Source organism: Pan troglodytes, chromosome 5 (assembly GCF_028858775.2).
Source record: "Pan troglodytes isolate AG18354 chromosome 5, NHGRI_mPanTro3-v2.0_pri, whole genome shotgun sequence".
Classification (NCBI taxonomy): domain Eukaryota; kingdom Metazoa; phylum Chordata; class Mammalia; order Primates; family Hominidae; genus Pan; species Pan troglodytes.
In genome coordinates this window covers 17,137,958-17,150,678 of record NC_072403.2, presented here as the reverse complement: position 1 = coordinate 17,150,678, position 12,721 = coordinate 17,137,958, and the positions used below count along the sequence as shown (strand labels likewise).

At 43.8% G+C, this 12,721-nt stretch overlaps 1 protein-coding gene across 6 annotated transcripts in view; it reads left to right on the top strand.

Moving 5' to 3' along the window:
• The window catches only part of NEDD9 (neural precursor cell expressed, developmentally down-regulated 9), a 198,853-nt gene that overhangs the window by 177,852 nt on the left and 8,280 nt on the right, over positions 1-12,721 (top strand). For 4 of the 6 annotated variants that reach the window (XM_016954902.4, XM_063812771.1, XM_063812772.1 and 1 more), the window contains 2 exons: positions 10,624-10,725; positions 11,852-11,953. In XM_016954902.4, the coding sequence (XP_016810391.2) occupies positions 10,624-10,725; positions 11,852-11,953 (204 nt within the window). Of the gene's footprint in view, positions 1-3,300; positions 3,425-10,623; positions 10,726-11,851; positions 11,954-12,721 lie in introns of those variants that run through there. The other 2 variants (XM_063812773.1, XM_518238.8) reach the window with 1 other exon arrangement.

The window sequence follows — 12,721 nt, the reverse complement described above, 5'->3', positions numbered from 1 at the left end:
AGCTTTCAAGTTGTGGCTGTCATATAAGGAAGTAACTTTCTTTGAGAGTATTTACTTGTGAAATTAGAAAAGTAGTAAATTTCTGGAAAATGTCTAACATGTATTGCTAGCGTAGGCCGCAGGGCATTGAGAAACGTATACCGCTGCACTGCTGGCCCAGCTAACCAAGGGTCTCCTTCACTTCTTTGTCATTAATAGCCTGAGTAACTAACTCCACTTTAGTTCCCTCAACTGTGAAATGGCAAGTGACGCTAGATTATCTCTAATGATCTTTGCTAAAATTTTATGATCCAGATATCCTTATCTGATTCTTTCTCAGAATCACTTTAACAGTTTAATAAAAACGGCCTGACATCAAGAGTTTTTTTTTTTTTTAAAGAAAAGATACTCAAGCATTGATTATAAATTTCAACTTGACCCTTAAGTTTTTGCAGATCTTTCCTACTCTTCCTTTAGGATCCAGCCCACCATCCCATCCAGAACCACAGTGCCCTTTGGAAGACAGAGCTATGCCAAAAGACAGCAGGAGCAGGCAGGGACACAAGGAGGCAGGGACTGGAGTGTGCTGAGCCAGTAAGAATCAGTGTTTGACAGACCTGGGTCCTGTACCCAAAAAAACTTCCAGAGTTCCCCATTAAGGAGCACTCTCATCCCTGTTTTGTTACCAAGAGCTAAGAAAGCACTTCATCCTGGAACTCATTGTTTTCTGCCCATTTTCCCCTATGTAATCCTCTTGGATTTTGGAGAAGACGTTTTAGGCCTGTTGTCTCTGGACACGACAACTACTTTCAGAGCTGGCACCGAGTTCTGCCTTGTGAGTGGTTTGCCCCATCAGCCACTGCATCCTTTCTTCCAACTAAACCTGAGCGTTCTCCTCTTTAGGAAGAAATGATACCAATCGGCATTTGGGTCCCAAAATTCTCGTCTCTCACCTCCTCTTCACAGTCCCTTTCCCCTTAGGCCAGTCTGTGGGCATCTCTCTATAATCCATTTCCCAATCTAGATGTAGTGCTCAGAGTCCTGTTGAATTTATTTGGACATCAAAAGAGCCAAAATACTTGTGCTTTTTTATAGTTTTCATTCAAAGAACATTTCAGTCCATGAGACAGAAAAAAAATGGCTTTGCTGTATCCAACTTGTCACAGGCTTGTATTTGGCATTGTTCTGAGAAAGACCTCAACCACTTGTGAAACCCAGACGTCATTTCCCGTCGTGTTCTTTCATGTTAAATGCTTCTAGCTGCTCGCTGGTGCTTGGTCACTCTATAACTAAATATTGCTTTAGCACTTGCTACACAAAGAGCTTCCTGAAAGCAGCAGGGGAGACATGCTAGGGGCTTAACAATAGGGGCACTGTTTCCATTGAGCGGGTTTGCTGCCCAATGCTGTGTCAAATGAAAGTGACCCAGGAGCACCACTGCTCCACTTCTGAGCTTCCACTTGTGACTTTTTCCTCATTGGGGAAAGAAGCTGGCTGTGATTTAGATGTGGCTAGCAAAAGGTTTAGTTCTGGCATAAAATCAGGCATCAGAACGACTTTGAAAGAAAGTAATTCACCTCGAAAAATACATGGGGAAAAACTTCATGAGCACCAGAGAAGCATTTGGAAGAGTTAACCTTGGACATGGCTTACGAGGGTGTATTTTTAAGGCCAGACTCAGTTTTCATTATATTGTTGCTATGCAAGTAAATAAATGAGCTCACTGCTACACCCAAGCTGGGCAGAATGAATTTACAGAGAATTAATAAATCCAGGGTAGGCAACATGTGGCTTTTCTTCTGGCCATAGAAAAGCAACTAGTACTCTTGGATTTTAAACAGGCAAACCTCTGTAGCTTTACAGTTTCTGAAAATTGGATCCCAGTTCTAATGGGCAGGCAGTGATAATGGTAATGTTTCTTTTCCTAAGGTTTTCTTTAAAGGGAAGGGATCAAATAGTTCATTTAAGACAAAGAGGTTATTATAAAGTCTAATAAATACTGTGGTAGCTCTGTTAATGCTTTTCAAGGGCATTTAAGTGAAAGAAGTCCTTTCCAACAGGCAGTTTTGGAAAGCTAAACACTCTTGTTAATTCATGAAACGCAAAGAGAGATAATATAAATAAATCAGCGGCTGGGGAGGAATTAGAGATAGACAGGAAGCAGTCAAATTTTACTTCCCACATATGCCAAGAAAAGTGCAAATACATGGCTGTTACTTAGTAAAACCTACTTTTAAATTCAGAGAATCGTAGGTACTATGAATGGTGAGGTTATAAATCTGTAATCATTACAGCACGGGGACACTTTTTAACTTCTCATCAATTACCCATTGTTATTTCCTGAGCACATCCTGGGTTACCTAGCTCCTGACTAGGCATTAGGGAAGGACACAAGAAGCTGACTCCACACATTAGTACTCTACTAAATTCATGGGTAAATTCCACTGGTCAATAATCAAGTCACTATCTCTATATTGGAGGCAAAGGATTGCACAATTCAGGCTATTTGTAATGTTGCTTTGGATTGTAGAGACTTAGACTCAGAGGAATCACGGGACATAGAATCTAGAACAGGTCTGTGTCCCATCATTCTCTTAAAAGAAAACCTTTCAAGTAATATTTCTTATTATCTTTTAAAATCTTGTTAAAATGATAAAATATATATATTTGTAATTTTTAAAATTTTGATGCATACAAAGATAGACACAGATAGATAATGTAGAAGTATAAATAATAATAAGTCACTAGAGCATGACTAACTAGTGAAGTTACCCAGTCTCCTCTCCATCCCATCCCTCTGTCTCTCATCCACTCTACCCAACTCTTCCTTTCAAAGAGTAGGATTTTTCTGCTTCGTTTTTTTACTGCTTTGTTCTTACTTAGGGTTGCTAGCAGCACATGGAAGGAGGGAAGTAGTCAAAACAAGACAGTGTTGTGAGGGGAGAGATGAGAAATCATGATAAGTAGGTGGGTGGGTGACCCACAGGGCTGGCATCAGAAGGAAACATAGCAAAACATGGTGGATATGAGGATTGCTGTGGGGAGGGGGATTGGCCTTTGTGAGTGGCAGCCATCTGCTCCCTTCCCGCTTCCCTTAGTGCTCCATTGAACTAGCAGCATGCAGCTGAGAAGTTGAAGTTCTGACCACATGGCCTCTGCTGCCACTGCTCTGTCCCATCCCAGGCACCTAGCCAGCTCTGCATTAAGGAGGTGAAGTGGATGCCCAAGGAAAGAAGTGCCCCCAAGGAGACTTGCTGAGACCTTGAACAAGTGACACAATGTGAGCAGAACTTGTCTTGACAGAAAATGCTTTGTCTCTAGGTGTTCCAGAGAGATGGGCAAGTGTCCTATTTCTTAGTGACAGCCTCTAAACAAACCAGCTTGTGAACCTCCACTGAAAAGATCTCATCTGATGAGCATTTTAATAAAGTGTCCTGAGTTTGAAGCCTTGCCGTCTTTCTCTTGGATAAATATCTTCATCTCCTAGACTTGGAAAAACACATTTTCTCCTGGGGTTTCCCATTGGCGTGTCTTGAGCTGCTCTGGTGATAACCGTAATAATGCCAATACTGATACGAACAGCAGAAAACAGTAACCCCAAGAACTCTACAGATGATCATCAAGGACCACTGTCTCTTACCATTTGCTGCTTTGGTTTGAAATTCTCACGGCCTCGTAGATCTCATTTTGAGCACTATACATTCCTAAAGATTGATTTCTTTCTATCTGACTTAAATTTAGGAATGATTAAATCTTCATTTCTCCCATGATTTGATCCTAAAACATTTTGAAAGGAAATAGCCTTGAGATCTGTGATTACTAAGACACACAACATTCTTATCACATTAGAAAGCAAGAATTGACTGTTGCTTGTCTTGTTCCTGTTGTCTTGTCCCCTGAATTCCTGTTTATCTTTGATTGTATGTGGGGCATTGTATTTTCAGTACATTTGTAGAAATAATGTGAAGCCTATAAAGATGTTCTCTGCCTCCAGAGAGAATTTTGTTTCCTTCTGCCAGCCTCATAGGCAAGCATACACCTGATTCCATGCTTTGAGCTGTTCTGGCAACCCTGATGTCTTCAGCCTGTGCAAGGGTGGGTTTACTTCCAGTTAATCCTTATTTTGGATACAGTCCTTAGGTTTCCAACCCAAAGTCGGGGGTGGTTTGGGGTCCCTACCTTGGTGAGCCCTATAGTCCAATGTTCCCCCTTACCCAAAGAAGCTGTAGAAAACCCAGCACAGCCTCCCAGGCACCAGTTTCAGATCAGCAAAAAATAGCAAATGCCCCCAGGCTTGAAAAGCAATCTCACCTCTATTAACTCTTCTCCCAAAGTTTGACCTAGTAATTCTTTATTATCCTTTAACTCTTGACACTATTAAGAAGATCTTTTCGGCTGGGCGCAGTGGCTCACGCCTGTAATCCCAGCACTTTCGGAGGCCAAGGCGGGCGGATCACGAGGTCAGGAGATCGAGACCGTCCTGGCTAACATGGTAAAACCCCGTCTCTACTAAAAATACAAAAAATTAGCTGGGCACGGTGGCGGGCGCAGTGGGCGGGTGCCTGTAGTCCCAGCTACTCGGGAGGCTGAGGCAGGAGAATGGCGTGAACTCAGGAGGCGGAGCTTGCGGTGAGCCGAGATCTCACCACTGCACTCCAGCCTGGGCGACAGAGCGAGACTCTGTCGCAAAAAAAAAAAAAAAAAAAAAAGATCTTTCCTAGCTTTTCTTCATTTTTTTAAGTTGTCTTCAGCAAGATGGTTAATCTCAATTACCTAGTCCATGATTTCTGGAAGTCAAAGTCAAAAGGTAAAATCTATATAGCCTAGGTGACAATTACAATAACAATAACAATAGCTAAGGCTTATTATGGCTTTATGCCAGGTACTTTATGCACTTGATCTCATTTAATACTCATATAGCCTATGAGGGAAGTATAATTTCTATTTTACCTATGAGAAAACAGGCTTAGAATGGAACCTTGGTTCTCATAGCTTGTGAGTGGTAGAACCGGGATTTAGATCCAGCTCTGCCTGAGTCCAGCTTCTGTTTGTCAATTACTTCCCTCTTCAGACCTAATTCTTCCAATAAGCAACAGAAAAAGACCCAGTGGGGCCATGGCCTCTGGCACACAGCTTCTCATAAACGAGCCTATCACACATCCCCAGAACTACAGCAAGCGTATGTTCCTTCTGATGTTGAGGTAAAAAGCAGGGTTTGTTTTGGTTTCCCTTTTCCAAAACACTCCCCCACATGTTTCTGGCTTGTGGTTAAGAAGAACCCAGGTGTTCATGTCACATATGAGCTCAACTGGGGAAAAGGAAACCATCCAGCAGCCCTCCTTGCCCGCCAATAGTGGCTTCACCCAACTTGGGGTGCATTCTTCTACGGTTTCTGATTTCTCAACTTCACCTAACATTCCCTTGCCTTCTTGGCTCCCTCTCTTGCCCAACATTACCATGCATGGCTGATAGGGCACTGTTCTGCCCCATATCCCATGGGTTCTACTTAACCCAGAGCTGGCTTACCTGGAAACCAAGCTTATTCTGTACTGGCAGACCTCACGCCATCTTGCTTAATAGCCTTCAGTTTTCCTTTAGTTGATTAATGTATCACTCAATAGATTATGCAAGACCTACTCTGCTAGGCACTGTACTAGGCCCTGTGGTTTATATTTAAATGAAGAGGGAATGATCTCTGACTTTAAAATGCTGGAAGAAGAGATGAGATGCATCAAGACCGTCAAACCACAAGTGAAAAGTGCCGTTAGAGATGTGTGGATCACTGGCTCAGGGAGTTCCAAGGATAGAGACATATTATCTGTTTGGGAAGGGCTTAGTGGGGGAAAGGCATTTAGCCTGGCCTTGAAAATCAATTAAGGTTTGAATATGAGGAAATAAAGAAGAGCATCTCAGACAAGGACATGGCATGGATGAAGGCACAGAGGTGTGGGCGTGCAGGGCATCTGTGGAAATGGACAGCTCAGTTCTCGCCGAGGGAGGGAGTTGGTGCAGACCCTGGGGTCCCTGCCTTCAGAAGATTTCCAAGAGGAAGGAGGGCAAAAATACACAGATGAAGGCAAAGACTGGCAGCCCGGAGGCCAAAGATGCGTTTAGTTTGGCCAAGACACTGTTTTTAAAATTTAAGTCAATTTTGAAAACCAGGTTTCACATAAAATTCCAAATTTCTGGCTTCTGAAAACGTGAAAGATCTGGCAACACAGGGCGCAATGTCTTCCCTGTTTCGGTAGAAGGAGTTCTGTCTCCCCGGCACCAAAGCCTGGCTTGTTTCTTCCCTACACCCTGCTTGCTCGGTCCGTGAGCATCTGAGTATAGGACCCTTGCTCTGCTATAGGTACCAGCTCAGGGAACACAGATGCAGAAACATCAGAAAGAATCCCAAGGGCCTCTCATCCAACTTGCTGACTGTCATCATGTTGGTTCTCAGACCTCCCTATCTCTCTCTGCTACCCAAACACAGACCCTCTTCTTTAAAATTTCAGCATACATGGCTTTCAAAATTATGAGGCATGAAAAGTGTCAAAAGCATCTCCAGAAACTCATGCCGCCAGGATCTGAGACTCAAAACAGTGTGGATCAAACACCATCAAAGTGTGGGGTGGGGCAATTCGAGTTTGTTTCCTTGTTTTTATGTAAGCAGATTAATTAGAGAACTAACATAACGCCAGTCTTTGGGCTTTTGATCCTATCCTGCCAGGACCCAGACTTGGAGATGTATTAAATGGATTCTTCCTTTTCTAAATGTCTGCAATCTGCCCTTCTCGGCTTCATAGCTCTTCTCAAAGTCTCTGTCTTGGACCCTCCCGTTAGTTACTGAGAATGGTATACTAACATCTGAGAAAGGTTGGATTCCTCCTAGGGACAGAAAATCCACATATGGAAAGTGCAAATCCTGTGCCGGGTAATCACGAAAGCAGTTGCAGTAGCATTGGATCATAGAGCCCCAGGAGACCTCACAATTCAGCCCCCTTCCTGGCAACACTAATGAATTAAGAGGTCAGTTTGGTAATTCCAAAGGCTAAGCCTTTGTAACTATAAATAAATGCATAGAATGAAAGGAACGTAGAAAAAAAAAAGCAAACAGAGGGGGAAAGGAAATGAAAAACCTGACTTGATTTCATTGAGAAAATTAGTTTAAAAATGTCCTTTGTGTAGCAATTCCTTTAATGCCTCACCGAACAAATGCCTAGGAGAATTCTTCCAAACTTGAGGTCCCCTTAACCAGACCTTGGTGTGCGTCTTCGGCTGAAATTCAGCAGTTCTGGGAGGTGGAATGAGGAGAGATCGTTGGAAGGTTTTTGTGTACTTATGTCAAGCAGCAAGAAAAAGCCTTAATGAACCACAAAACTGGAGACTTTGTAAGGTACAGCTCAGTCAGCACTTTTCCTCCGAGGAGAGAACACACAATTGGCATGAAAGTGACCCAAGCAGCAGGTCGAGGCAGAGAATGTCCAAAAGTAGAAGACTTCCAGCTCCCTGATCTTCCATACGTCACAATGCGGATTGCTGCACTGGACTTGGCATTTAAATGGGACCAGCATTTTGCATCCTGGTCCCATTTAAATGCCATTTGTGGACCAACGTGAATTAGATGGTAACGTCAGGAAGGCTGGAATCGGTGGTGGCGGGCAGGGGGTGCTGTATTTGGTTGACTTTTTCCCCCTGTGGTTTTCGCCATCTGTTTCTTTGAATGCATAAACAAGGAAAATGACTGGTTTGGAATGCAGAGTTTCAAAAAACCAGATGACCACAGGCATCCTCTAAATGAGAAAGAGAGAGCAAGTTGGGGTTCTGTGACATTTGTCAGGAAGTGAAATGTTAAATACCGGGAAGCATTAGCGCTTTCTGCCAGGGAAGATCCACAAAGGCAAGGAAACACTTTAGCGGTGACTCTGCCTTCCTTTTCTGAGGTCGTGCTATGTGTTTATATGTCACCTAGTGCTATTTTCAGACACCAACGCCACCCACTCTAGCTCCCAATCCCCTTCTGGGTTTTTTGTTTGTTTGTTTGTTTTGTTTTGTTTTGAGACAGTCTCTCTCTGTCGCCCAGGCTGGAGTGCAGTGGAACGATCTCGGCTCACTGCAAGCTCCTCCTCCCAGGTTCACGCCATTCTCCTGCCTCAGCCTCCCAAGTAGCTGGGACTACAGGTGCCCGCCACCATGCCTGGCTAATTTTGTGTATTTTTAGTAGAGATGGGGTTTCACTGTGTTAGCCAGGATGGTCTCGATCTCCTGACCTCGTGATCCGCGATCCTTGGCCTCCCAAAGCGCTGGGATTACAAGCGTGAGCCACCACGCCCAGCCTGTTTGTTTGATTGTTTGTTTTTTGAGACAGAGTTTCACTCTTTTTGCCTAGGCTGGAGTGCAGTGGCAAGATCTCAGCCCACTGCAAACTCCGCCTCTCGAATTCAAGCGATTCTCCTGCCTCAGTCTCCCGAGTAGCTGGGATTACAGGCACATGACACCACGCCCGGCTAATTTTATATTTTTAGTAAAGACGGAGTTTCACCATGTTGGCCAGGCTGGTCTCCAACTCCTGACCTTAGGTGATTCTCCCGCCTTGGCCTCCCAAAGTGCTGGGATTACAGGCATGAGCCACTGCACCCAACATGCCCCCTTCTGTTTTTTAAACGAAAGATGAACAGTTAAGCTGGACTTAGCCTTGGTTTTCCATTAGCATTATTGCTAAGTTGGCAACCTTGGATAAAATCCACTCTTGGACACTTTTAAGCTGAACAAAAGCTGCACTATGAGCAGGTGCTATGATAAAGCCAAGACAGCGCTCTAAGTAGAGGGGCTGATGAAATAGCCTAAGGGGAGATCTTCATTTCTCTCCTGGACAATAGCGAGTAAAAAAAAAAACAATCATATAAGGGCATTAGGAACACAGTGTGTTTTTCTTTAGCAAAGAGCATCCTGCTTTAAAAAGGAAGGTTTGCTATGCACAATACAGTGGCCATTCTATAAAGTGGTTCCGTATGCTCCATGCCAACAGACCTCAAAGCAATAGGTTCCTTTTTTAAACCCGAGACAGTGGAGAGACTTGATGGAAATTTTGAGTGCATACTAATCTCTTTTACTTCATTGCAAGAAACAATCAGTTGTAAGCACTAGAGATTTAAAGCCAAATTGAACTCAGGCATTTTGAGAGCGCCTGGGGAGAAGGGCATTGGTGCATTTGGCTGAGTTCCACCCATTTCAGCATAAGATGGACGTGGAGCATTTTTCACATAGTTTTGTAGGCAGCCTGACGCCAGAGTTTTCACTTCACAGAAAGGATAAAAGTTGACGGTTTCTTAGGGAACAACCAACTCTTCCTCATTTGCAATGTCTGTTCTCCTCGAAGATGTCGTGGGCAACGCTTGAGATGGGCACTCAATGACTCAAAGGGTGGGGGTTAGGCAGAAACAAGACCCTGGGCGTTTAGAAGCCCTTGGACTATTACATATATTTCAAAATGAGTTAAGTTCAAATAATTTTTTGCTGGTGCTTAGCACACCAATGAAGTATGTAGATATGAAAACAGGAGGCTGCTAGGTAAGATTCATTTTATTGGCACTGGTTCCAGATGCCAGCATCGCGATGAACGCTATTTGACTTCTGATATCCCTTGACGTAGGTACTGTTGGGGATGTTTTCTTTCCTGGTGGAAATGGGAAAATGATTAGAGACCAGAGGTCAGGAGACCTGAACTCTGTTCCTGGTGCCTCCCTGACTCAGTATTTTGTTTGTTTGATAAGTTAGAATGAAAGCTTCCAGAGGTTTCTAAGGACAGCACAGTTTGAGCATTGGCTTTGTAAAAGTACTCTGGTGACCCGTGGAATTACAGTTATAATCATCATAATAATGTGCAATGAAGAGGCATACTGAGGAAGGCATGAGAGGAATTTTAAGTGGCTAAACTCTATTTGCATTATTCATTTTACAAATCGTTTCAGAGCCTTAAAGCAAATTTCAGTATGCGGTACTTTGATGCAAAATGCTCCTCTAGGACTTTCATAAGTTACACACAAGTATCCCTTAAAGTATATTTTAGAAATATGCTTGCAGTGCATCAACTCTATCTGATGAACTTTGAGATGATCACAATTAAGGGTGATAGAGATATTTTAGGGATTTTTTTTCTCATTGGGATTCAAGAGGGATTTAAAAGTTTACTAACCTGGGCCAGATGCAGTGGCTGACACCTGTAATCCCTGCACTTTGGGGGGCTGAGGTGGGTGGATCACCTGAGGTCAGGAGTTTGAGACCAGCCAACATGATGAAACCCTGTCTCTACTAAAAATACAAAAAATTAGCTGGGCGTGGTGGCATGCACCTGTAATCTCAACTACTCAGGATGCTGAGGCAGGAAAATCACTTGAACCCGGGAGGCGGAGGTTGCTGTGAGCTGAGATTGTGCCACTGTACTCCAGCCTGGGGAGCAAGAGCAAAACTCCATTTCAAAAAAAAAAAAAAGTTTACTAATGTGGTGTCTACTTGTCTCCTTCCTGTTGTGTCTTCTTTCTTCGGTTTCTTTCTATCTTTTTATGAGGGAGAGTTGAGGGATGAGTGCTTAGTTAGGAGGCAAGGAGATTCAAGGACTCAGGCTTGGAAATTTACACCTCTGTGCCTTCTCTCCCACAGGTGATAACCCCCGTGAGGACAGGCCATGGCTACGTATACGAGTACCCATCCAGATACCAAAAGGACGTCTATGATATCCCTCCTTCTCATACCACTCAAGGGGTGAGTACCAGAACATGGTCACAAGAGGAGAAGCGCTTCTAAGGGTAGCGTTCCTTCAGGGCTGTAGAGAAAAGGGAGTTCACAAATTACGTATTAATATATGTCATATGAAGCTTTATTTAGGTTGACTACCCAGTAGCCACTTTAGCCAATGCTATTTAAATTATGTTTTCTGGATTTGCTTTATCAGGAAATCCTAGTATTTCACCCAAGAGAGCTTATGTTCTTCTACAATTTTGCTTCAGAAAGTAGATTTTTCTTTTTTCTTTTCTTTTTTTTTTTAAGACAGAATCTCACTTTGTTGCCCAGGCTGGAGTGCAGTGGCTCTATCTCAGCTCACTGCAACCTCCACCTCCCAGGCTCAAGCAACTCTCCTGCCCCTGCCTCAGCTTCCCAAGTAGCTGAGACTACAGGCACACACACCACCATACCTGACTAATTTTTGTATTTTGTAGGGACAGGCTTTTGCCATGGTGGCCAGGCTGGTTTTGAACTCCTGACTGCAAGTGGTCTGCCCACCTCGGCCTTCCAAAGTGCTGGGATTACAGGTGTGAGCCACCGCGCCCAGCCGGAAAGTAGAAAATTTAAACTACACTTTAAAGTACAGACAGCGTACATATTTCACATAAGATCTTTTTTTTTTGAGACAGAGTCTTGTTCTGTCACCAGGCTGGGAGTGCAGTGGCACGATCTCAGCTCACTGCAACCTCTGCCTCCCAGGTTCAGGCGATTCTCCTGTCTCAGCCTCCCAAGTAGCTGGGACTACAGGTGTGCACCACCACACCCAGCTAATTTTTGTATTTTTAGTAGAGATGGGGTTTTACCATGTTGGCCAGGATGGTCTCGATTTCTTGACCTTGTGATCTGCCCACCTCAGCCTCCCAAAGTGCTGGGATTACAGGCGTGAGCCACTGTGCCTGGCCAAAATCATTTTTATATTAAATGTAAGTTAAAAACCATAAAATGTATTTTAAAAAGGCAATAAATCTGTTATAACATGGAGCACTGCCAAAGATCAAGCTTGCACATAACCTGGTAAATAAATCCATAATTAAGTGCTTAGGAGCATAAAAAATGACAAGTATAAGACATTTCCATTCTGGGTAACTCACGGGTTTCTCTTCAGGTATACGACATCCCTCCCTCATCAGCAAAAGGCCCTGTGTTTTCAGTTCCAGTGGGAGAGATAAAACCTCAAGGGGTGTATGATATCCCGCCTACAAAAGGGGTAAGTGAATGACTACAAAGCAGCAAAGAGGAGTGTGAGTGTGTGTGTGTGTCTGTGTGTCGGGGGGTGCAGGGTTGGGAGGGTGGGTAAGTAGTTCACTGGAATAAAACAAGAAAGGCAAACCCAAAAGGGGAAAATGTAGTCTTGGTGAGAGCAAAGGAAGGAAGCAAAAAAGGAAAGGCACTAATTAAAGATAGCTCTAGGGACTTCATATTGAGGAGCCCCAACTAAAAAGCACTAGGTGGCCAATAAGGATAACCCTTTGGCAGGGAAGATAATTAGATCAGTTTGGCAAGTACTAATATATATTTGTAGAGGGTTTGTTTTGTTTTGTTTTGTTACATTTTGTTTGAGACCGGGTCTCGCTCTGTCACCCAGGCTGGAGTGCAGTGGCGCAACCACAGCTCATTGCAGTCTTTACTTCCCAGGTTCAAGCAATCCTCCCACCTCAGGCTCCCAAGTAGCTGGGACCACAGGTGCACGCCACCATGACTGGATAAATTTTATTTTTTGTAGAGACGGTGTCTCCCTATGTTGCCCAGGCTTGTTTTGAACATATGAGCTTAAATGATCCTACTACCTTGGCCTCCCAAAGTGCTGGGATTACAGGCTGAGCCGCGCCTGGCCTGTAGAGGGTTTGACAGTTTCCTCAGTGTGTATGTTTGAGTGAACTCGTTTGACTCACTCTGTTACCCTATGGGGTATGCCTGCGCAGAAAGCACAGTAATCCCTACTTTACAGACAAGGGGACTGTGTTTCAGACGCCTA